Source organism: Nomascus leucogenys, chromosome 20 (genome assembly GCF_006542625.1).
Source record: "Nomascus leucogenys isolate Asia chromosome 20, Asia_NLE_v1, whole genome shotgun sequence".
NCBI lineage: Eukaryota > Metazoa > Chordata > Mammalia > Primates > Hylobatidae > Nomascus > Nomascus leucogenys.
The window spans coordinates 80,310,541-80,334,179 of record NC_044400.1 but is presented as its reverse complement, the minus strand read 5'-3'; the positions used below and the strand labels follow the sequence as shown (position 1 = coordinate 80,334,179).

At 63.2% G+C, this 23,639-nt stretch overlaps 2 protein-coding genes across 10 annotated transcripts in view; both read left to right on the top strand.

Moving 5' to 3' along the window:
- Positions 1-13,387, top strand: part of RGS12 (regulator of G protein signaling 12) — a 147,303-nt gene extending 133,916 nt beyond the window's left edge. For 7 of the 8 annotated variants that reach the window (XM_030801065.1, XM_030801069.1, XM_030801067.1 and 4 more), the window contains 4 exons: positions 1,890-1,969; positions 2,359-2,512; positions 4,206-4,754; positions 12,929-13,387. In XM_030801065.1, the coding sequence (XP_030656925.1) occupies positions 1,890-1,969; positions 2,359-2,512; positions 4,206-4,754; positions 12,929-13,158 (1,013 nt within the window). In that variant the 3' untranslated portion in view covers positions 13,159-13,387. Of the gene's footprint in view, positions 1-1,889; positions 1,970-2,358; positions 2,513-4,205; positions 5,940-12,928 lie in introns of those variants that run through there. The other variant, XM_030801066.1, reaches the window with a different exon arrangement.
- A 1,880-nt stretch (positions 13,388-15,267) lies between these two features.
- HGFAC (HGF activator) lies at positions 15,268-22,852 on the top strand. Of its 2 annotated transcripts, XM_030801115.1 has the most exons (15): positions 15,303-15,444; positions 16,058-16,238; positions 16,376-16,472; positions 16,665-16,744; positions 17,362-17,484; positions 17,636-17,767; positions 17,948-18,058; positions 18,144-18,318; positions 18,589-18,674; positions 19,242-19,262; positions 19,408-19,660; positions 20,861-21,000; positions 21,262-21,402; positions 21,495-21,643; positions 22,594-22,839. In XM_030801115.1, the coding sequence occupies exons 1-15, from the start codon at positions 15,331-15,333 to the stop codon at positions 22,774-22,776; spliced, it is 1,986 nt and encodes a 661-aa protein (XP_030656975.1). In that variant the 5' UTR covers positions 15,303-15,330; the 3' UTR covers positions 22,777-22,839. The 2 variants fall into 2 exon arrangements, with proteins under 2 accessions (XP_030656976.1, XP_030656975.1); XM_030801116.1 differs by lacking the exon at positions 19,242-19,262 and having other exon boundaries at positions 15,268-15,444; positions 22,594-22,852.
- Positions 22,853-23,639: the final 787 nt, after the last annotated feature.

Sequence of the window (23,639 nt, the reverse complement as noted above, 5' to 3'; positions counted from 1 at the left end):
AGGGGAGGGGGCTGTGGGGCCTGCACAGGGTAGGGGGCAGGTGGGGCCAGTGCATGGGAGGGGGCCGTGGGCTTGGCATAGGGGAGAGGGCGAGCGGGGCCGGTGCAGGGGAGAGGGTGAATGGGGCTTGCGCAGGAGAGAGGGCAGGCGGGGCTGGCCCAGGGGAGGGGGAGGCTTTGGAGTCAGTACACAAAAGAGAAATGGTCTGGGCCCCCGGTTCCTCCTCGGTGCCCTGATCTGGCGCCCTTCCCTCCGGTCACAAAACAGGAAGCCAGGGCAGTAGGCAGCTGTGCTCTGCCCGGCAAAGCGGAGGCTGCAGGCTCGGTCGTTTGGGCTGGTTCTGCAGTTCTTTGTGTGCAGGGAATCGGGTGGTCGACAGAGCTCTTTCCCACATGTTGCCCTGGTCATGACCGTCCTGCCCTGGGGAAGCTGGGGTCCAGCCAGCAGCCTTCAGAGATGGGCTCGTTGCCCGGCCCCCACCTCATCCTGACGCGCAGGAGCCGGCCCTCCTTAGAGCCCTTGCTGAGAACCATGCGTGAGGAAGGTTACTCAGACCCAGGAGGGTGGGTCCTGTTTGTAGCTGTCCCCAGGGACAGGCAGAGGCATGGCCTTGGGGCCTGCAGGTGCAGGTGCCGTAGGGAGGTGTGTCTTGGAAAGAGCTTTCTGGAAACCCACCTGCAGATGTTCTAGGTAGAGAGCTCACTTTGTGAGGAGCCACTTCAGGTGACATTGGGCTGCCCCTCTGCTTTTCAGGTTGTTGGCCCTGATGATGTCACGCAGGGCGCACGTGGCTCACTTGTCCCCACCCAGGGAGACCTGGGCCATGGGTCCCAGTCAGAAGCAAGCGCTGAGGCCATTAGCCCTGGAGCTCCAACTCTTGCTCCCCTCCCCAACTCCTCACAAAGCAGAGACCCTTCCCCCAGCCCACCCTTTGCTCTAGGGAAAGCCTCGCCCCGGGCCCTGACACCCAGTCAGGTGGGGCAGGCATAGCATGTGTAACCCAGCAGGGCGGCCAGCAGCTCTGCCCTGGCTGACCCTCTGTGCCCAGGGCCTGCTGGGCCTCGGGGCCTGTTTGTGTACAGGCAAGTCCTGTGGTGGAGCTTGGCGCTCAGCGTTTTTGTAGGGCTGTGTGTGGGGCAGGAGCGCGACTCCTCCAGTCACATCTGGGCCACAGAAATGGGCTTGAGACCCTTAGTGCCAGCAGAGGCCAGACTGTGGCCCTGACATGGGGCAAAGGCTGTATTTGAAAATATGTCACGGACTGGCGCAGTGGCTCACGCCTGTAATCCCAGCACTTTGGGAGGCCGAGGCGGGCGGATCACCTGAGGTCAGGAGTTCGAAACCAGCCTGGCCAGCATGGTGAAACCTCGTCTCTATTAAAAATACAAAAATTAGCTGGGCGTGGTGGCGCATGCGTGTAATCCCAGCTACATGGGAGGCTAAGGCAGGAGAATCGCTTGAACCCGGGAGTTGGGGGTTGCAGTGAGCCGAGATCGTGCCACTGCACTCCAGCCTGGGAGACAGAATGAGACTCTGTCTCAAAAAAAGAAAAAAAGAAAAGAGAAAGAAAATATGTCATAAATATAAGACTCTGACTTTCTAGAGAATATTTATGCCAAATAGTATATGAAATGAGCTTTTCCATTTCAACATCACTCCTCCAGCAAGTCCCTAGTTAGATGTACGGAGTCCAGCTGTGCGCGTGGAGGACGGGCCCTCTCTCCTGTCCCGTGGGGCCTCCCCTCCGGGCTGTGCGTGGTGAATAAGGGCAGCAGATGCCTTGTGGCTTCTCTACAGCTTTGCTCTCAGAGACAGTAGGAGCAGGTTGTCTGCGAAACATTCAGATGGATTTGCGAGTCCCTGAAGTCATAAAGCTTTCTTATGTTTAGCATCCACAGATAAACAGAAAGGTGTGCCAGTCAAACAGAACATAGCTGTAAATTCCAGCTCCAGAAACCACTCGGCTACGGTAATTCCCCACCCTGGCCCACCCTGTGCCCCGCTCCTCTCGCTGTGTCCCCTGCCTGCCCTGCGCAGTGCCCTGGTGCTTTCGTCACCGCCTGCTTATCACTGTGTGTCTCCCCCACGCTCCTTGGTGGGGTCTCTCTCGTCCCTGCCGATGCCCAGCTCCCTCTTGCCTGTAAAGGACTGGCTTTCTTTTCTTCTGAGGTGGGAGTGGTTGTGCCTTAAATGCTATTCTTGTTTGTAATCTTTATCATTGCAATGGTTTTTCTGCAATGCATGTAAATTCTCTATCAATGCAGTCTATTTCATAGAGCCTTCTACTCTCTAACTAATGAATGATATATTGTCGTGTATTGAAATGAAAGTAGAACTTTGACTTTCCTTCTAATGCAGGGAGAGGAAAGAACACTAGGCAAGTCTAATTCTATTAAAATAAAAGGAGAAAATGGAAAAAATGCTAGGGATCCCCGGCTTTCAAAGAGAGAAGAATCTATTGCAAAGATTGGGAAAAAAAAATATCAGAAAATTAATTTGGACGAAGCAGAGGGTATGTGAACTTTTTAAAACTTCCACGTTTTTAGTAAATGCACAGTTAGTTTCCAGTATAGTCAGTAGATCTGCTCTGAGCTGTCAGCATCTGGGTGACTGCGGTCCGTCCCTGTGGCCTGGAAGACATGTTTCTCCTGGGGGCAGTCTGTGGGCTGTTGGGATCACTTCACCGAAACCCCAGTTTTGAGACTGAGTGCCAGGCCTCCTAGGGCGTCAGGGGCAGCCGATGTGAGCAGCACTGTCTGCCCTGAGATGACAGAGGCCCCCACAGGCTCCGCCTCCCTCTCACCCCGGCTTCTCCCTATGGCCCTACCACTGGCTTGTGCCAGGGTCCCCAGCATGGCTGGAGGCACAGTTAGAGTTAGAGAGTCCACCCCAGGCAGAGCTGGGAGCCCAGGTGAGGGGAGGTGAAGCACACTGGCCTGGAAGGACCGTGGGCTTGCTGAGCTCTCTTGGCCACGGGGGTCAGTGAGGAAGCTCAGCCTGCACACCCCTGGCCTCCGGGAGAGACAACAGGTACACTGGAAAACTGAGATGGAGAGATGAGTCCTTTCTTGAAGCTGCTTTTTCTCCAGAAGTTTATAACAAAGAGAAGCATTGAAAACAGAATCAAAACCAACAGCTGTCACTGTGACCTGAATTTTCATCCAGGGCGTACTTGCCAGTCCACTTGGCTTGTCACGGCTTTGTCACAGCTGGCTGTGGAGTCTGACCTCACGGTAAAACTAAAACACACCTCCAGCCTTTGTTGGCCACCGAGCACAAGTAAATCACACGCCCTCTTTGAAGCTTGTATGTTTCTGAGAACCAGTGAAGTCGGACATTTGAGATTCCTTATAGTTGTTAAAAACTCTGAGCGTAATTCCAATGCTAGAGAAAGCCCAGTTTAGATGCCATCTTCCTGGAATGGTGGTCTTGGGGCCTGCGACACTAGAAAACCCAGCCCAGGTAAGAAAAGGAGAGTTCTGGAGGAGCCAGTGAAGAAGCTGGAGATGCCTGCAGGTCCCTGCAGTGGCTGGGCAGTGGGAGGCCCAGGGTACCTGTCCTGGCCCCTCGGGGCTGTGCAGCTTCGGCAGGGAGAGGGAGAGCACGTGTTGCCCCCTCTGCCCTAGGCCTGGGAGGACCACCCTCTGCCCAGAGGCAGTGACCCCGAGAGGCAGGCGTGGATTTGAGGGTGCCCCTTCCCAGACCACCCGTCTCAGGGCCTTCCTCTCCTCCCTTCCTTGGGTTAATTCTGCTCCCGACTTTGAGGACTGCAGCTGCAGCTGGGACTCGGTGGGGGTGCCTCAGATGCTGACCAACCGGAGGAGGGGGCCAGTCCTCAGAGGGCCCCAAGTGTTAGATTGAAAGCCCAGGCCAGAGAGTCCCACAGTTTCCCACTCAGATGACATCAGCACATAACCGTGTTGAGTCGAGTGTCTCGTTTTTTCAAGTCTGGACCTCACACAGCGTGGTTTTCAGGGAGTACACAGCTTTTTCAGACTCCTGAAGACAGAGTGTGCTAGAAGCCCCAGGGCTGTCCCTTCTGCTGTCTGTGGGAAGATAGTGTGGACGGAAAAGGGCTCTTGTTGACCCACAGCTGATAGGGCATTAGGACAGCCCAGGATGAGAGTTTTCTAGAATGTTCTGCTGTGACGGGCATTAATGTGAAACTCTCTAAAATACGGTCACTCTGGGTTTTCTTCCAATAGAGTTTTTTGAGCTTATTTCCAAAGCTCAGAGCAACAGAGCAGATGACCAACGTGGGCTGCTAAGGAAGGAAGACCTGGTGTTGCCAGAGTTCCTCCGTTTACCTCCTGGTTCCACAGAACTCACCCTCCCCACTTCAGCTGCTGTGGCCAAGGGCTTTAGCAAGAGAAGCGCCACAGGCAACGGCCAGGAGAGCACCTCCCAGCCCAGCGAGCAGTGGGAGCCAGCCCAGGAGAGCAGCGACAGCCCGTCCACCAGCCCGGGCTCAGCCCCCAGCCCCCCTGGACCTCCCGGGACGACACCCCCTGGGCAGAAGTCTCCCAGCGGGCCCTTCTGCACTGCCCAGTCCCCCGTCTCCCTTGCGCAGGAGGGCACTGCGCAGATCTGGAAGAGGCAGTCTCAGGAAGTGGAGGCCGGGGGCATCCAGACAGTGGAGGATGAGCACGTGGCCGAGCTGACCCTGATGGGGGAGGGGGACATCAGCAGCCCCAACAGCAGCTTGCTGCCGCCGCCCTCTGCCCCCCAGGACGTGCCAGGACCTTCCAGACCAGGTACCTCCAGGTTCTGATCCCTCCACCTTGGCCCCGTCAGCGTGGTCTGCTCAGTCAGAAAGGACAGTGGGCCCCCAGCTGCCACTGTTTGCTGGTTGGGGACTTCCTTGGCCCTCTTGGAAAGGATGGGCTCGTGGGGCCCCAGGCCAGTGTCTGTCAGGATGGTCCCCCCGAGGCGCTCCGGGCAGGCATCCTGGTATCCCAAGAGGCTCTTGCAGGAATGATGCGTGGCAGTGCCTGCAGCCAGGTCTGGGAACACCCTGGGTGAGGCCTGGGGGTTTCTGAAAATGGAGGCATTCCTTTCCAAATCTGGACAGCTATCATTTTTAGTGTTTCAGTCTCAAGACTGGAAAAAATAGCGTTTGTCTTGAGTGAGAAAGTGAAGGCCCCTGTGTTCATAGCAGGAGAGGGCTCCCAGACACAGGCTCTCGGAAGAGCCTTGAGAGTGCAGCTGGGACCCACCGGCAGCCCCCATGGCAGGTGGTGTGGGTTCTCGGGAGTGGAGGTGACGTCAGCAGGGAGGGCTCCCTGACCGCGGGTGTCACGGGCATTTCTCAAAGGAAGCAGGGGATTCAGTGAGTGTGAAGGTGAACAGGATGGCCTGGCAGTGCGGATGTTTCCGTGAGCCACAAATACCAGAAACTGAGGCGAGGCTCCCAGCAGCCAGTAGGGAACAGTGTTTGCAGGGGTCCGAGGGCCGTGGCCTCTGTGGCCTGCGTGGCCATCCCCTGGAGAGAGGAGCCGCTCAGGGTGCGTGTCATGGAGCGTGCTCGGGGTGCGTGGACGCCTCTGCTGTGGTTTGCTGCTGGGGGCGATGGGAGTGCCTCTCCGTCCTGCGCCCTGGTCCAGGATGCTGATGGCAGTGAGAGGCCGGCCACAGGGTTTGGTCTTGTCAGACCTGTAGCCTGGACCTCGTCGGGGGACCAGGGAGTGCACGTCCGTAGATCTGTACATATCTGGGCCTTTGGAGGCCACGTGTGGCATGGGAGGGGCTCCCTGGCCCCTTTCCCAGCCAGGACACGCCTGGATAAGAAAGCCTGAGGTGCCCAGCGTGCCCACCAGTGCCACTCTGCAGCTCCACCCCTGGCCTGAGTCCCCCTCCATCCGTCTTGGTGGACACCCATGTGGTGGCTCTCACCTGCGTTTTGAGTCTGTTCTTCCAGGAGTAATAAATTCTGGACATCATCACTGGACTGGCTTACAACTTTTCTTTCTCGTTTGAAACTTTGTTTCCACTTTAGAAAATAATAAAAGTATTTTAATCTAGGGGAAATATCACACATTTTTAGGAGATTAAGTGGATTTACCGTAATCTACTGGCTTTTAAAAGTATACCATCCACTGAACAGAACTCTTGAGCACCTAGTGTGCTCCCAGCAGCACAGCCGTGCGGCGGGACAGCAGAAGAGCTGGTGGCCCTGTGGCGGGTGCTGAGATGAGCTGGCCTGCTGGCCTTCGGGCTGCAGTCCCGCACCCACACCCCGACCCTGCAGCCCTGGGGCTGTGGTTGGTTCTGTGCACAGGTGTGTGTCAGGCTGCCTGGGAGGGCAAGACAGACCCACGTAGGGGGAGAAGGAGGTGGGAGTGGCTTTGGCCGTAGGTCCTAGGTGTGTATCCTCCACATGCCTGTCGGTGGCAACACAGGACAACTGCTGAGGACCTGCCCAGTCTTCCTGGTGATGTTGGCTTCAGCCTGCTGGGGGGCCTTGGGACGGAAGCTGCTCTGTGCAGCTTGCTTTCTGGAACCCCCACTCTAATGGGATTCTCTGTATTGGAGAGTTCACCTGCCCATGGCGGCAAAGGAAACAGGCTGTGAACGCCATGGTGGCCTGATGGAACCTCTTTCACATCTGTGGGCCGGGGCGAGCCTGGACTGAGTGCTGACCCGTCCATTGTCAGGGTTTAGGAGCTTGGGGGTCATCCCGGGTCACGCTCTCCGCCGCTGACCGTTGCTGTGGGATGCTTCCTCACAATGTGGCAGCCGCCCTGGACCCAGCATCCGGGGTGAGAAACACAACAGGAGGTGCAGCCAAGCCCACGGGCTCCCGCCCTCCCCATTGCCACGGTGGGCAGCATGCCGGCTACGCGTGGGGGCTGCCAGCAACAGCCCTGAGGTAGGGGGAGTCTCCACAGAGCTGTGCCATGCCCCCCTGCCATTCCAGCCCCAGTGCCACATGCCACACCACCCCATCCTAGCCCCAGCACCAAGTGCCATGCCACCCTGTTCTAGCCCCAGCGTCACATGGTGCTCCACCACGCCCTTCTAGCTCAGTATCATGCACTGCACCACCCCATGCTTCTGGCCCTAGCGCCACACGCCACGCGGCACTCCACCCCGTCTGTGTAGCCCCAGCACCATGCACCGAGACCTGTCAGGCCCTGCAGGCTGGCCAGTGCCCCCATGCGTGTCTGATCCCCGGAGGCGTGTGGGTGGGTCTCCTTTCCCTTTGGCCACTTGCTGCCTGGCCACCCAATCTAATGGCCCTGAGCTTTAGCTGCCTGACACACACAACAGAGGCTGCAAGCGGGAGAAGTGCCAGACCCCTCCTCATGAGGCTGCAGGGCATGCTGGCAGGGGTGTGCATGTGTCCACACGGTGCTGTGTGTATGAGGCCATTCTCATGCTGCTATGAAGAAATACCCGAGACTGGGTCATTTATAAAGAAAAGAGGTATAATTGACTCACAGTTCTGCATGGCTGGGAGGCCTCAGGAACCTTAGTCATGGCAGAAGGCACCTCTTCACAGGGCGGCAGGAGAGAGTAAGAGAGCCGGCAGAGGAAATGCCAGACGCTTACAGAACCCTCAGCTCTCCTGAGACTCACTCACTGTCATGAAAACAACGTGGGGGGAACCACCCCCAGATCCAGTCACCTCCACCTGGTCCCACCCTTGATACCTGGGGATCATCACAGTTCATGGTGAGATCTGGGTGGGGACACAGAGCCAAACCATACCAGTGTGTCAGGCAGATATGCCCGTGTGCGTGCACGCCTGGTGTGTGTTCGTGTGGCATGTGTCAGTGTGTGCACCTGCCATGTGTCTGCATGGCACATGTTTTGTGCATATCTGTGTCTTGACACAGGGGCCCTCGAAAATGCTTACCTTCTGTTTTCGTGGGGAGGGAGCAGCTGTCCCTCCAGCACTGCTGTGTCCCGCCTTTAGCAGTCATCTTCCACCCCTGCACTGAAGCAGACGTCTGCGCTTTGTATTTTCACAAAGGAGACAGGCATTCAAAAGGTCGCGTGCACCCACACCCGAGTTTCCAACGCACAGTGCTCCTTCCGTACGTGCCGTCTTAAAACGGGTTCTTACAGTTGGCGTTGGTAATAATTCCCAGTTGCCGCCTTAACTAGATCTGCTTGGTTTCCAACAGAAAGCCCGGGAGCTGGGTGGTCTCACTGCTGCCCAGCTGGCTGCAAGGTGACAGGGGTCCTGCTGGGGGCTGGAGGCCAGTGGCTCCTCCCAGCCCCTTTGGTAAGGCTGAGTGCCCAGCCCCATGGCCTGGTTGAGCTCCTGGGGCAGATGTCCCAAGAGGACAGACTCCACCTGCCGGCAGGGAGATGCTAGGCATCGCCCCAGGAGGGGTCCCCTCATAGCTGTCCTGGGGCTGGGGTCCCCTGGGGCAGCTCACTGGGTGGGGGCAGGGGTCACTCAACATGGAGGCCCCAGTGTCACAGCTGCCAGTGTCCCCAAGGGACACATTTGGGCCCAGTGGCTGCTCTCAGGGCGCCCGGAGCTCAGCCACCCGCTAGGTGTGCGATGCTTGCCTGCCGGGGCTTCCGCAGCCTGGAAGTGAGGTCGCGCCCCCTCACCCTGGGGGTGAAAGTACCCCCCGTGGCATGGCCACTGTGTTGTACCTGCTGAGGCCCGGATGAGGATGCAGCCCCACCTGGCTCCTGCTCTGTCCAGAGCCACTCCTGTGAGAGAGGCCTCCTCGGCAGCTCCTGTGCCCAGCCCTCCACAGGAACAGATGCAGCTTAGACCCCCTCACTCTAATGTGGATTGAGAGTGCTGGCTTTCTTGGGGACACAGCCCTGGGAGCCTGCCACTGGGCCCAGGCCTGCAAAGCTGCTGAGGGCATCTGCTAGGTGCCTCTCCAAAGCCCCCTCTCCCCAGAGCCCTCTCTCCCCAGAGCCCTCTCTCCCCAGAGCCCCCTCTCCCCAGAGCACCTCCTGGCTCCTGCCCAGCTCCATGGCTCCCCAGGGGCTTCCTGAACTGACCAGCTGGCCTGGGCCCTCCTCCACAGCCCCCAGCCTGGTTGTGACACGTGATCCTCCTGGATCCCACCACAAGCCACCCTAGGTTGCCCCCCCTCCTCCCCTGAAGTGGCTGCCTTCCACCTGAATTCCAGCCAGGTCTTGCAGAGTGGAAGTCTCTTGAAGGCGCAAGTGACTGTGACCTGGCCCACCCCCACGTTCCCTCCAAGACTGGCCCCCTGTGCCCATCTCAGCTGGCACTGCTGGAGCTCCAGCCTGAAGCCCCTCCCTGGGGTCTGCCACATGCACTCCTGTGCCCTGAGTCAGCCCCACTCCCCTGTTCCCCGCTCACCACACTGTGCACCCTGCTGGGCGCTGTCCACTCCCTCGCCAATGCCCAGCAAATATTTGAGGAGCTCTATCCCAGCCCCAGCCCGTCACACACAGTCATGATCCTGGCTGGGGACCCACATGGACAGGGGGACCTTGGAGGGGGGGGTCACACTGGAACTAGGGTTCTTGGGGGGCTCTCTTTCCCATGGGGGCCCATCAGCAGCGTGCACAGGCCTCGGCAGGAGTCCGTGGGGTGTGCTGTGGGGATAAGGCTGGGAAGGGAAGGGGCCTTGGGAGCCAGAGTGGATTGTGGGGTCCCAGCCTCTGGCTCCCCTTGCTCCCCTCTTCCTGCCATGTTCTCAGTGTGAGCCGGCTCAGCCATGCCTGGGTGTCCTTGTGCTCTGCGAGCTTGCAAGGGGTGCTGGGGAGGCTTAAGAGAGGAGGTGGCTGCGCTTGGCAGCACAGATGGTTTGGGGCATGGAGGCAGAGGCTGAGCAAAGTGCCTGGGGGACGGGGTCCCTCTGGGGGGGAGGAAGGGCAGTGGGATAGGTGCCAGGACTGGGTCTGGAAGGAGAGCCTGGGAGGGCTCAGGCCGTGCCCCTGCTCCCGCTGTGCCTGCCAGGGTTCCCGACTCAGCCTTGAGGACCAGGGTGGGGCGGGGTCCTGCCCCAGGCCTAGGCCAGAGCAGCTGGCAGTGGCTGGCACAGAGACATTCATGGACAAGTGTCTGGGAGGCCTGGGGGCGACCGGCAGCCGGTGAGGGGCCCGCCCATGCGGAAAGAGGGGCCTTCCTGCTGCATCTTGTGGGGCCTCCAGCAGGAACCCCTCCCGGGAAGGCTGGACAGCACAGTCGGAGCCAGCAGGACCAGCCAGCAGAGGGCAGGGAGCCGTGGGGTGCCAGGGAGTGGAGAGGTTCACAGGTGGCCCAAGCGACAGGGAACAAGATCCCAGCGTGGCCTCAGGTCTGGATGTTTGGAGATGCGGCACCGGGAGTTAGACCAGGAGGCCAGGCCCCTCTGGAGGCGGTGCAGGCTCTGCTGGGTCCTCTGTGTTGCCCTCCCTGCCAGGGAAATGCTGGGCAGGAAGGTGCTCCTGGGGCAGGCCCTGGCATGCAGGTGGTGAGGCTGCGCGCAGCTCAGGGCTGGCTGCCCTGCACAGGAGGGCGAGGCTGGGTCCCGCAGGCAGGAAGGGCCTGGCTGTGGCCCCCTCCTTGTAATGTGGACATCCTTGGTCCGTACAGGGCTGTCCTGTCTCCAGAAACAAGTGTTTATCCCGTCCTGAGCATGCTAGCTTCCTGGGGCCCACAGGGGCCTGTCCTCCCATCTGTCCATGTGGGGCTGGCGGGGTAGAGCCGGGCTTCTGGACATGTGTGGGGTTGCAGGCCCCTTCAGAGCCCTGTGAACACTCCAGGCAAATGCCCAAATGCCCGTGGTATTGACCGGCGAGGGGGGGCAAACCCCTGCTTCTCCCCACACCTGATATCTCCCAGCCCTGCAGCGTGGCATCCGGAGCCATGGGGACCTGGTGACAAGAAGGAGATGGGCAGAGCTGTCCCCTTGTCCCCTGGGGGCAGGGCCAGCTCCTAGCCCTGGCAGAACCTAGTAGGACACTTACTGAATGAGCAGAGGCCTGACTGGGAGAAGTTTCTAGTCTCAGCTGCTCCACATGGACCCGTGCACCCCCAGGTGGCATCTCCACCGGGCCTGGCTGAGTAACACACACAGGCCCCACGCAGCTCCCACACACTGGCTGGGCTGCTGCATCGAGGCCAGAATGAGGGCCTCTGGGGCCACTGCTGGGACCTGTTCAAGAGGACGGGCTGGGCATGCTGAATGGGGGAGCCACACCTTCTTCCTGCAGCCCGGACTTGTTCACAGGTGCCTCATGGAGGCTGCTTCCTGAAGCTTGGAGTGAGGGTGAGGAGGGGCACACTGGGGTTGGGGACCTTGGTGGCCACGGAGCCGCTGGGGCAGCAAGAACCCTGCGGCCATTTCAGGGACCTCAGAACTGTAGATCGGGGAGGGTCTTCACCTTCCCAGGCCTTCGGTTCACCTGCAGAGGGCAGCAGTTGGTAACAGGGACACCCTGTCCCTGGTTCTCATCTGCCAGGGGCTGGCTCTTCCTGCAGTCTGTCTGCTGTGGGCCCAGGCCTGGTGCCCCTGCCACCCCATAGGCACCTCAAGGTCTCCACCCTGGCATAGATGTGACTGTCTCAGGGCCTCAGCCCCAGGCTCACTGAGGAAGGGAGCTCCTGGACCCCTGCCTGGGAGAGACGCTGGGCACGCAGGAACCTGCCCCCAAAGCCCGCTCGTCTGGGTCGGTAACGTCACCCCCACTGTACAGATGGGGGGGTGGGGTCACTGGGCGGGTCGGTAACATCACCCCCACTTAAAGATGGGGGGTGGGGTCACTGAGCGGGTCGGTAATGTCACCCCCACTGTACAGATGGGGGGGTGGGGTCACTGGGCGGGTCGGTAACGTCACCCCCACTGTACAGATGGGGAGGTGGGGTCACTGGGTGGGTCGGCAACGTCACCCCCACTGTACAGATGGGAGGTGGGGTCACTGGGTGGGTCGGCAACGTCACCCCCACTGTACAGATGGGGAGGTGGGGTCACTGGGCGGGGAAGGGCTGGGCTCTCCCAGCCCGGGGGGCTTCACTGCCCCTGCCCAGGCCCTGGGGTCCTGCCATGGAGCTCCGGGCAGCGCGTAAGCCCAGCCACTCTGCGTGTACCGTTCACTTTCCTTGGCCCCACCCTTCCTTGGCTCCTGGGGACTCCACCCTGGCGTAGACACGACTGTGTCCTCCAGGGATCCACGTGGAGGTCACCAGATGTGGCAGAGCAGTGACGCCCTGGGTAGGGAGGCCTCCTGGGGGTGCTGGCAAGGAGATGGCCTACCCATGTTGGGTCTAGAAGCTTCCAAGGCCGGTTCAGGCAGCTGGGATCTCCTGGGGCTGGAGAGGGCATTGGAGCCAGAAGTGGGGCCAGAGTCACTGACCAGCCGGAAAGAGGGGCCTCAGTAGGGGGGTCAGGGATGGAGGGGGAGGGGACATGACAGGCAGGCCCAGAGCAGGGTGTGTGCGGTGAGGACGGTGCCGAGGCAGCGAGCCAGGTGGGCGAGCAGGTGGCCAGCCTGGTAGGGTGGGATGGGGCAGCAGACGCAGGGCTCAGGGCCCGTTCCACCAGGCCAAGAGGGTCAAGCCTATCTGGAACTGAACCCTAGTGCTCAGCCCCCTGGGGGTGGCCCTTGAAGATGGGCCCTCGGCCTGGGGGTGGGCCCTGAGGACGCCCCCAGGAGGAATTAGGGGGGCATTTGGGGCGGGGGCTCTGCCGGGGGCCCAGCTCTGTTCCTGAGCTACAGTGGGGAAGCAGGGTGGTGGGGTTTCTGAGTGGGGCGGCTCCCCCACTTGGTGGCAGGTGTTCTGCGGAGGGCTCTGGGAACACTGCACCTCCCCTGGGCGTACCTGCCCCAGCCCAGAGGCCCACAGCGGGAGGCCAGCTGCCTCTGGGATGTGTTTGGGGGTATTTCAGGAACCCGTCCCATGCCCAGTGTCTGTGCAGGGGCCTTCGGGGTAGCGGGTGGGTTCCGGGGGCCCAGGGCCCGGCCAGGCAAGTGACAGCTTCTCTTCTCCTTGTGACAGGAAGTGGGACCCATGGCAGCCAAGGCCTCCCGGTCAACAGAATCATCGACGTGGATCTTGTAACTGGCTCGGCGCCCGGGCGGGATGGTGGCATAGCGGGGGCACGGGCTGACCCTGGGAGGTCGCAGGCCAGTGGTGGGCCTCCTACGTCAGACCTCCCTGGCCTGAGCCCCGTCTCAGGTGAGCCTGCCAAGCCCAAGGCCAGCGCGCACCACGCCACCTTCGTCTGAGCTGCCCTGGCCTGGCCAACTCTCCTGTGGACACGTCGGGGTGGGGCAGCCCAGGTGGATTCTGTGGGCCTCAGAGGGGCCACCCCGGCCACCACACCCTCAGGAGCCCAGCCAGGAGGGCAGGGGGTGACCTCGCTGGAGGCACTGGCCCCGGACATTCACCATGCTGGCCATGGGGCTCTCTGGCCCTGGCCCCCTGCTGCCCAATAAAGCATTTCTGAGGACCCAAGCGTCGGCCTGGTGCTGGGTGCTGGGGACACAGACTCCTCATTCTCGGGGACTCCGAGCACATCCCCAGGAGGTCGTGCAGGAGACAGAGGGGCCTGAGGAGGAGAAGTGCCCCAGGGTAAGGTCAAGGGGGCTTTGAGGAGAGGGAAGCTTGGCTCCTGGGGCCTGAGGGCCAGGACCAGATGGCAGAGACTGTGGCTCTCGCCGTCACGTGGGGACCCTGCCCCGGCCTTGTTTAGCAGGGTGGTCTGAGGGCCTTTCTGGGGAGGGACCATGTAAACTGCAACTTGACGGCACAGGAAGTCTAGAAAGAGCCCTGGGCCTGTGCCGAGGCCCTGGGGCTAAGGAGGGTCTGATTACAGAAAGGGAGCCCCGTGTGGCTGCGGGGGAGGCCGGGGCCATGGGGGCTGGGTCGAGTCAGAAGAGGCAGGGCCATTCCCCAGGTTGCCTTGATGGAACCCCTAACGCCGAGTACCCTCAGTCCAGGGTGGTTGGTGAGCTCCTGAGAGCATCCTAGAGGCCTGAGAGCACAGCCAGTCCCCTGGGGCTGTTCTAGAAGCTTCCAGGGAGTGGATGCACCCCACTTAGTGGTGCTCTAGGAAGGGGGCTGGGGGAGGGGTCGGAATGGAAGATGAAGCCCAGTACCAGCTGTGTGTACCACCCACCACGGTGCCCGCTGTGGCCCCAGGGCCCACCACACCTCTGCATTCACTGTGCCCCCAGGACCCACCACGAGCCCACGTCCACCCTGCTCCCAGGGCCCACCACACCTCCATGTCCACTGTGTCCCCTGGGGCCCATGGTGTCAAGCTGGGTGGTCGGTGGGTGTCCATTCTCTCTCCCTCTGCACAGATAGGCAAATGGGGGACAGAGAGAGGGGGTTTAGGGTATACAGGGAGGCACCTTCAGCCCTCGCTGGTCTCCAGGCCACAGTGGTTCACTTGCCCCTCCTCCCACCTCGGCAGCCCTGGGATGCGGCTGCTGACTTGGGGAACCTGAGGCGCCGTGGCAGCTGCCCCAATATTGCAGAAGAGGTTCCTCAGGCAGCTCTGCCCACAGCCCCAAGTCACGAATTCCATGACTCCAGCTCCATCCGGGTGGCAGTGGCGTCCCCATCCCAGGCCCCAGCGTACCTGGCCCAGGGTTGTGCTTCCACAGACTTGGCCTGGACCATCCAGGTGGCGGTGGGGAGCTGGGGTTGGAAAGCCTTTTGGAGTGAACTCCTGGGTCTGTGTGGGAGTTGGGGAGGAAGGGACACTCTGAACATCGCCAGGGGCTGCTGGGGGGCCCTGGCCACCCCCAGAGTCAGGATAGGCAGGTGGGGCCGGTCTCAGGTCATCATGTGCTGCACTCAGCCATTGCATGGCCCCTCTCCTCCCTGTGCCTGGCCTTTTGGCCAGCCCTGGGGCCACCGAGAGGAGGCAGCACCGAACCCTCCAGGAGCCCCCAGTGCTGCTGTCTGTGGGACAGGGACAGTCCCATCCCCACCGCTACTGTCTGTGCTGTGCTGGGCGCAGGGCTGGACACCTCCAAGGTTCAGCACCCGTAGCGGCTCTCATCATGGATGATTCACAGGCAGATGGTGGCCAGCTCTGTGGCCTGCAGGGACTGGGAGCTGTGCCAGACCATCTAGGCCCCAACCTATCTGTATTATCCTGGAAGACTTCCTGGAGGAGGCTTCTAAGCTGAGCCCCAAGGACCATGTCAGGTCTAGGACTAGGACCCATGCAGGCCGAGGCCAGAGAGACAACTGGGCTTCCAGGTAGGGTCAAAGTGAGGTGGGCAGCAGGTGTGGGGGCCAGGGGACTCGGGGACTTCCTCTCCGGCTGGGCCCGCCTGACCTGGGAGGCAGCCAGGGTTAATCATTGCCACGAAGCCTTGACCCCTCCTGCCTTGGCCGCTCTGCTCCCGCCTCCCACTGCCCCTCAGGCCAGCTCAGGAGCCATGGGGCGCTGGGCCTGGGTCCCCAGCCCCTGCCCCCCACCGGGGCTGGGCCCCTTCCTCCTCCTCCTGCTGCTGCTGCTGCTGCCGCGGGGGTTCCAGCCCCAGCCTGGCGGGGTGAGCAGTGACCTTGTCGCAGTGCGACCAGAGGTTCCCTGTGGCCACTCGGGGTCCTTGGGAGGAGGCCAGAGGGAGGGTCACTGCAGAGCGTGGGGATTTGAGGGGGCGGAGGTCCGAGCAGGGGGCTCACGTTGAAAGCTGGCCCTCACAGGGCAGGTTTGTGCTGTGCTGGCCTTGGAGGCTGGGGCCTGGGCTCACAGAGCCCCGCCTGGGGGCTGTCATCCCTGTGCGGCCTGGCCTGGGCCCCTATGGGTCTGGGAGCTGCCCCCTCTCTCTGGGCCTCTGTCGGGTCTGGATGCGTGAGGTTGGGGGAACCTCCGAGGGCCTCCTAGCTGCTCCCATCACCGAGAACTGACGTCAGGGTTGAAGCCTGGTGGGTAGCAGTGCCTGGGCCTGGGCAGTGACCCTGAGCAGGTGCGAACTAGGGGCCGAGGGTGGGGAAGGTGTCAGGGCCTGGCTGAGGCCTCAGGAATGTCGTGTGTCCTCCTGGAACCTGCTCCGAGATCTGGGGGCCCCAGTATGGAAACAGGCTCAGGGCTGTGACCTCCTGCCCGGCAGGACCTCAGTGTGAGGATCCGTCCCACACTGACACCCTTTCTGCTCCTCCTAGAACCGTACGGAGTCCCCAGAACCTAATGCCACAGCGACCCCTGCGATCCCCACTGTCCTGGTGACCTCTGTGACCTCTGAGACCCCAGCAACAAGTGCTCCAGAGGCAGAGGGACCCCAAAGTGGGAGGCTCCCGCCCCCGCCCAGGGCAGTTCCCTCGAGCAGTAGCCCCCAGGCCCAAGGTGGGTCAGGTGGGCCCGGGAGGGGGTGTCGTGCTTCACCTTGGGGCTGGGTGGGAGGAGCATGGCTGCGGCTGGACGTCCTGAGGGGCTCAGGTGCCCCTCGAGGGAGCCCTGACCCTGCCACCCCCTCCCCACAGCACTCACCGAGGACGGGAGGCCCTGCAGGTTCCCCTTCCGCTACGGGGGCCGCATGCTCCACGCCTGCACTTCGGAGGGCAGTGCCCACAGGAAGTGGTGGGTCCAGGCGGCCGGGGCACCCGAGCTGGGGTCACCTGCCCCACGCTGCCTACTTCTCTGGGAGCCGGGCACACAGTAGGCACTCACCACGCAGCAGGCAGACCCAGTGAACCCAGACCCTCCAGGGTGGTAGGGTGGGGTGGGGGGCCTCTGCCTGGGACCCCCATGCACGCAGGTGTCGCCCCCCAGGTGTGCCACAACTCACAACTACGACCGGGACAGGGCCTGGGGCTACTGTGTGCAGGCCACCCCGCCTCCAGGGGGCCCAGGTGGGTGCTGGGTTGAGTAGCCTGGGGCGGGCAGGGGGCGCTAGGCCAGGCCAGAGGGGCCAGGGGAGGATGGGGCGGACCTGGGCAGGGGTCCTGGCTGGAGCAGAGCAGAAGAAGAGCTCCAGTGTTAACCCCGGTGGGTGCCACTTAGGGCCAGAGCCTCTCCCAGGCCGGACCTGCGTCTCATGGTGGCTGGGCGGCCATCGCTGGGGCCAAGGCGCCGCCTGGTGGTGAGGCCAGGCCCTGCAGCCACACAGGCGTGCCCCGGGCAGGGGACAGGTGGGCAGGGTCTGTGGGGTGCGGTGCCAGCCGCCCTGCTCACACGGGTCCCGGGACACATGGGAGGGGGCTGCTGCCTGACAGTGTGGGTGCCGGGCTTCCAGAAAGCCACGTGCACAGCTGGGCCAGTGGCCCAGGTGCTGCGTGGGGGACGCTGGGAGGAAGGGGAGGTCTGTGCCCCTCCCAGGGACCTTGCACCCCGAGGGGCGTGGAGAGGGCCCCTTTGCTCTCAGAACCCCTCACTGGGGCCTGATGGAGGCCTTAGCAAGCAGGGGATGTCGCAGAGGGACCCTGAGGCTCCCAGCCTGCCCCTCACGGCCCCTCCCGCATGTCCCCAGCTGCCCTGGATCCCTGTGCCTCCGGCCCCTGCCTCAATGGAGGCTCGTGCTCCAATACCCAGGACCCCCAGTCCTACCACTGCAGCTGCCCCCGGGCCTTCACTGGCAAGGACTGCGGCACGGGTGAGCTGGGCCTCGGAGGTCCGCAGGGGTCCAGGGGCTGGAGCAAGTCCCGGGAGGATGGGAGAACAGGTGGCTGCCCCAGTGCAGGGCAGGGGCCCTGCACAGGGACAGCGGGTGGCCAGGGTGTGAGGGCTTACTGTGCACCCCTCAGAGAAATGCTTTGATGAGACCCGCTACGAGTACCTGGATGGGGGTGACCGCTGGGTCCGTGTGCGCCAGGGCCACGTGGAACAGTGCGAGTGCTTGGGGGGCCGGGCTCGGTGCGAAGGCACCCGACATACAGGTGCGCCATGGGGTGTGAGCCGTGCCACTGACCCCTGACGGGTGTCCCTGTCCCCACCCGAGTGGGAGGAATGGCCTGAGGTCACCCAGAAACGAGGGACAAGGGGTGGACCCCGGCCCCGACTCCGCTGTTGTGGGGCACTGTGTGGCCCCTGGCCCAGCTCCTTGGCCCTGCCCCCAGCTTGTCTGAGCAGCCCTTGCCTGAACGGGGGCACCTGCCACCTGATCGTGGCCACCGGGACCACCGTGTGTGCCTGCCCACCGGGCTTGGCCGGGCGGCTCTGCAACATCAGTGAGTGGGTCAGCCTCCCTGGGTGCCCTGGGGCAGTGCCGGGTGGACCCACCGTGGGCCGGCCTCACTGCCCCTCTGCCCGCAGAGCCTGATGAGCGCTGCTTCTTGGGGAATGGCACTGGGTACCGTGGCGTGGCCAGCACCTCAGCCTCGGGCCTCAGCTGCCTGGCCTGGAACTCCGATCTGCTCTACCAGGAGCTGCACGTGGATTCAGTGGGCACTGCGGCCCTGCTGGGCCTGGGACCCCACGCCTACTGCCGGTCAGCACCACGCCACTCAGGCTGCCGCACGCGGGGCAGGCAGGGTTTGTCCTGGGGAGAGGCCCCCTGGCTCCCTAGGACCCAGGCGGGGCCAGCTCCGTCCAGACAGGCCCCGGTACCTCTGCCTGGGAGGCTGCCCTAGGGAGGGCCGCGCCCTTCCCACTGCTCCAGGTGTGGGGAGCCACCCTGCTGGGGATTCCGATGCCCCCTGCCCATGCCCTCTTCGAGGGGCAGTGTGACTCCCCGCCAGCCCCCGCTCATGCACCGCAGGAATCCGGACAATGACGAGAGGCCCTGGTGCTACGTGGTGAAGGACAGCGCGCTCTCCTGGGAGTACTGCCGCCTGGAGGCCTGCGGTGCGCCGCTGGTGGGGGGTGCTGCCTCGGGCCCCACCGAGGTCACAGCAGTTTTCCCCGTGATCCTCCTAGCCCCTCCCCACACCTGGCTACTGCACCTCTGACAGATGGGGAAACTGAAGCTCACAGGATCAGGCTGGTCCAAGGTCACGCAGTGGGTCGGTACTGGGGTCACAGTGGGGAAGCAGCCCGCTGCAGGGGCCTGGTCACCAGGCGACGGCCTCGGGGTGACACCTGCCCAGCCTGGACCATGCCCAGGATGGCCCCAGAAGCCTTTCAGGGAGGTGCAGGGGGGACAGTGTGCAGGCTCCCCACAGGCACCCCTGGCATCAGACCCTGGGCGGGCAGCCCCCCCAGAGGCCACCTGCTTCCTGCCCTGGGGAGAGGCCCCCCGGCTCCCTAGGACCCAGGCGGGGCCAGCCCGGGGCTCTCATGTGGGGGTCTCTGACTGTGCTGGGGCTGGCTGTGGGGTTCCAGGCTGCTGAGGGGGTCACAAAGGCCTCCGTGTGTCCAGCCCCTCTGGCTCTCACAGAGCCTTGGGATTGGGCATTGAACCCCATTCTACAGATTTGGAAACTGAGGGCAGAGGTGGGCGGGCGCCAGGGCCTGAGCAGCGTGGACAGGGGGTCCGGCCACGGCCCTCTGCAGCGCCTCCTGCCGGGTAGAGCCTGTGTGTGGAAGGGGGCTGGCCCTGTGAACCCCAGGGGTGTGACCCGGTGACCTTTGCTCCCAGAATCCCTCACCAGAGTCCAACTGTCACCGGATCTCCTGGCGACCCTCCCTGAGCCAGCCTCCCCGGGGCGCCAGGCCTGCGGCAGGAGGCACAAGAAGAGGACGTTCCTGCGGCCACGCATCATCGGCGGCTCCTCCTCGCTGCCCGGCTCGCACCCATGGCTGGCCGCCATCTACATCGGGGACAGCTTCTGTGCCGGGAGCCTGGTCCACACCTGCTGGGTGGTGTCGGCCGCCCACTGCTTCTCCCACAGGTGCACCTCCTCTGGGCCCCAGTCACCTGCCCTGAGGCCCCGCACGCCATCCAGTGTCACTACGCTCCTGTCCCCACCCGCTTGCGGACCCCATCCTGGTGCCTCCGCTGACCCCTTCCCGGGGTCCCCGGTCACCCTCTCTGACCTCTCTGGGACTTGGGGCTCAGCCCTGAGCTGGGCATGGATGGACACTCCAGAAACCCTGTCCCTATTTAGGGAGCCCAGGGGTCGGGGTGTTTCCACAGAGAACCCGGCGCCTGTGGAGGGTGCAGTGGGTCAGGTCCTGTCCTCCCCGCAGGCCCCGCCCCTCCCAGAGTCCTGGCTGTCAGTAGGGAGCCAAGGAGCGCAGTGACAACGCGTCAGAGCCCTAGGAGCCCAAGCACAGCCAGGGAAACTGAGGCCCAGCCCACTCAGCTGGCCCCCCTCAGTGGGGGCGCACAGCCACCCAGGCGCACACTCTGGGAGGTGGGCCTCCAGTGGGGAGACCCTGAGACGGAGCAGCCTGGGCCAGACGCCCTTCCACCTTCGATGGGCACCCCAGTAATTAGGAGCAGGGGTCCGGCCAGCCGAGGGTCTGGCGGCCTTTCAAGGACCACGGCTCCCAGGGTGGGGTCCTGCGTGGCCTGCGGAACCTGCAGTGGGCGGCTCCTGGGCCTGCAAATGGGGTCAGAGCCCTCCTCAGTGTGGAGAAGTGGGGTTCCCCACATGGAGCCCAGGGCAGGAGGCCGAGGCAGGGTGGAGCAACCTCCACACAGCAGATGGGAGCCAGGCTGACCCTGGGGCCCGGGCTGTGTGCCCAGCAGGAGTGAGGGCTGCATCTGGGGACCCCACGATGTGGATGGAAGCTGGGGCAGGGCCTTAGCAGGCCAGGTCTCTACCCACTCGGGTCCGGCCTTGCAGCCGATCCTGCCTGGGCTTAGCCTGAGACTCCCCCCAGGGCTTGTGACCAGTGTTGTCCGGAGGGATGGCACCGCACTTCAGCTCCCATGCCCGGATCTGGGGGTGACTGGCAATAGCCCCTGCTTGGTGACCCCCGTCTCCCCCATATCAACAGCCCACACCCAGGCACCTGCTCAGACCTCTCCCCGGGACCAGGGTCCCACACCGTTGGCCTCCGTGGGCCTGACAGGGGGTGGGGAGAGGTGACCCTGGTGGCCAGGGGAGGGCTGGTCCATGCAGCCTCCAGCCCCCCTTGCACAGCCCCCCCAGGGAGAGTGTCTCCGTGGTGCTGGGCCAGCACTTCTTCAACCGCACGACGGACGTGACACAGACCTTCGGCATCGAGAAATACATCCCATACACCCTGTACTCAGTGTTCAACCCCAGCGACCACGACCTCGGTGAGCTCCAGCGTGTCGTGGCCGCACTCTGGGCAAGTGGGCCCTGTGTCCCCCAGGCCAGGCCCAGACAGGGGCAGGAGCTGGGCAGACATGTGGTGTGGGGGAAGCTGGGGGCAGGGCAAGGAGGACAGGGCACCACTCCCTTCTAGATCTCCCAGGCTGCCCCTTGGAAGCCACTGGCTACCCTCCCTCCATCACGGGCCCCGACAGCCTCCCGTTCAGCCTGCACACCACAGGCTGACCCTCCGCTCTTCTGATCAGTCCTGATCCGGCTGAAGAAGAAAGGGGACCGCTGTGCCACACGCTCGCAGTTCGTGCAGCCCATCTGCCTGCCCGAGCCCGGCAGCACCTTCCCTGCCGGACACAAGTGCCAGATTGCAGGCTGGGGCCACTTGGACGAGAGTGAGTTGGGAGGGGGGTGCCCAGCACCCCGCCAGGGTGGACAGTGGCCAGCCACGGTGTGCGTGTCACGCTGAGGGCACTGTGTCCTGTAGACGTGAGCGGCTACTCCAGCTCCCTTCGGGAGGCCCTGGTCCCCCTGGTCGCCGACCACAAGTGCAGCAGCCCTGAGGTCTACGGCACCGACATCAGCCCCAACATGCTCTGTGCCGGCTACTTTGACTGCAAGTCCGACGCCTGCCAGGTGAGCTGGTCCCCGCCCCACCAGGACCTGACTGGCCTGACCGGTGGGGGCTCAGCTGGTCCTGAGTCTCCGAGATGCTTGCCCCTCGGGAGCCCAGAGCCTGGTGGCACCCCAACCTGGCAGGGCCAGCCAGGGACCCCTGGGCAGGGAGCACACTTACTGTCGGTGGCCAGTACCCCCGGGCCACCCAGACCCCTGCCGGAAGGGCGTCCTCCTCACGCACAAGAGGAGACCCAGGCTCTGAGAGGGGCCTGGGGTCCCACAGAGCCCGGACAGTTCCCGGTCGTCCAGCCCAAGGCAGTGCTGTCCGTGTGACACCAGGCACCAAAGGCCCCCTTTGCCCCGAGTTCTCTCAAACCAGCTCTTCAACCTTCAATAAGCCCAACAGCCCAACCACATCCTGGACTCTGCAGGCCTGTGTGCTCAGGAGGCACGGCAACCCTGGCATGCGAAAGCTCTTTTATCCCCTGTTTTATAGCTGGGGAGCCTGAGCCCCAGGCAGTCAATTCACTCTTCCAAGGCCACAAAGCCCAGGGGTGGTAGAGTGGGTGGGGCTTGTCACTGGACCTCACTAGCGGAAATCAGGATGGCTTCCTGGAGGAGGGGGTGTTTGCACTGGTCCTGAGGGATGCGTAGGAGTTTGCCAGGGAGTGAAGAAGTCATTTCAGGAGGTGCTGGGACACAGGGTGGCTGTATGGTCCACACAGGGTGTGTGCTGGTGGGAAGAGGGGGACCGTGGCTTCAGGAAGGGGAATAATGTGGTTGGATGCCCTGGCCCAGCCAGTGCTTTCCCCAGGGAATGAGACACTTTTCATGAGGTTCGGGAGAGTGGGTCAGCTCCCTTGCTCAGAAATGCCTTTGTCCTCTGTCTGCAAGCTGCCACTTGGGGGAGAGGGGGGTCCCTGAGCCAGGCCCCTGGGAGGGTGGCTCTGACCAGCGTCTCTGCCCAGGGGGACTCAGGGGGGCCCCTGGCCTGCGAGAAGAATGGCGTGGCTTATCTCTACGGCATCATCAGCTGGGGAGATGGCTGCGGGCGGCTCCACAAGCCAGGGGTCTACACCCGCGTGGCCAACTATGTGGACTGGATCAACGACCGGATACGGCCTCCCAGGCGGCTTGTGGCTCCCTCCTGACCCTCCAGCGGGACACCCTGGTTCCCACCATTCCCTGCCTTGCTGACAATAAAGATATTTCCAAGAACCTGGCCCACGCTGCCTGGCCCCTGCCTGCGGCCCCGCCTTCCCCTCCAGGCCACGACTGGGGCCCAGGTCTATGGGCAGCAGGCCTCAGGCTGCCGTTCTGGAGCCCGCACGGTTCTCAGTGGAGATGGAGCCTGTGGCCCCACAGCGGGGTCTGGCCCCACGGCCCAGAGAGTTGTCAGGGGATCAGGTCTGGGTCTCTTCAGGCCCCAGCAGAGTCCAGCCCCCTCCCAGGCCAGCACCAGGCCGGGGCTCAGCACCTGGGTTGTCCCAGGGCAGGAAGTGGAAACCAAGTCCAGGCCCCCAGGTGTGGAGGGGTCCGATCCACGTGGTGCACGGAGTATTGAACCCGAAGAAGAGCAGCCCCACGAGAACACCTGCAGGCCGTCATTGGCCTTCCAGATGGCAGCCCGCCTGACCGAGCCTGGGCTGCACTTCCCGGGAGGGAGGAGGCTGAGGGAGGGGCCCACGTGCCAGATGGGGCCCAGTTAGAGGGTCATTGCTGGGCTGGCGGAGGCTGTACCCTCCCTCCAGCCAGGGAGGACAGGAGACAGGAGGAGGTGGGGCCAGAGGGCAGAGAGGGCGGGAGTGTGGCGGGTGGGGGGCAGGTCTCCTCCCTGCTCCGAGGCACCCAGGACCTTCTTTCCTGGGCCTCACCTCCTTCCTGGCGTCCTGGTCTCGGGGAGGCAGTGGTTTGCAGTTACAGCTGTTCCCTTTTGTCAGGCGCCCCTTCCCCAGCAGACTGGCGCCACCCTGGCTGCACAGGAGGCTGGGAGGGCAGGAAACGGGGCATCGGG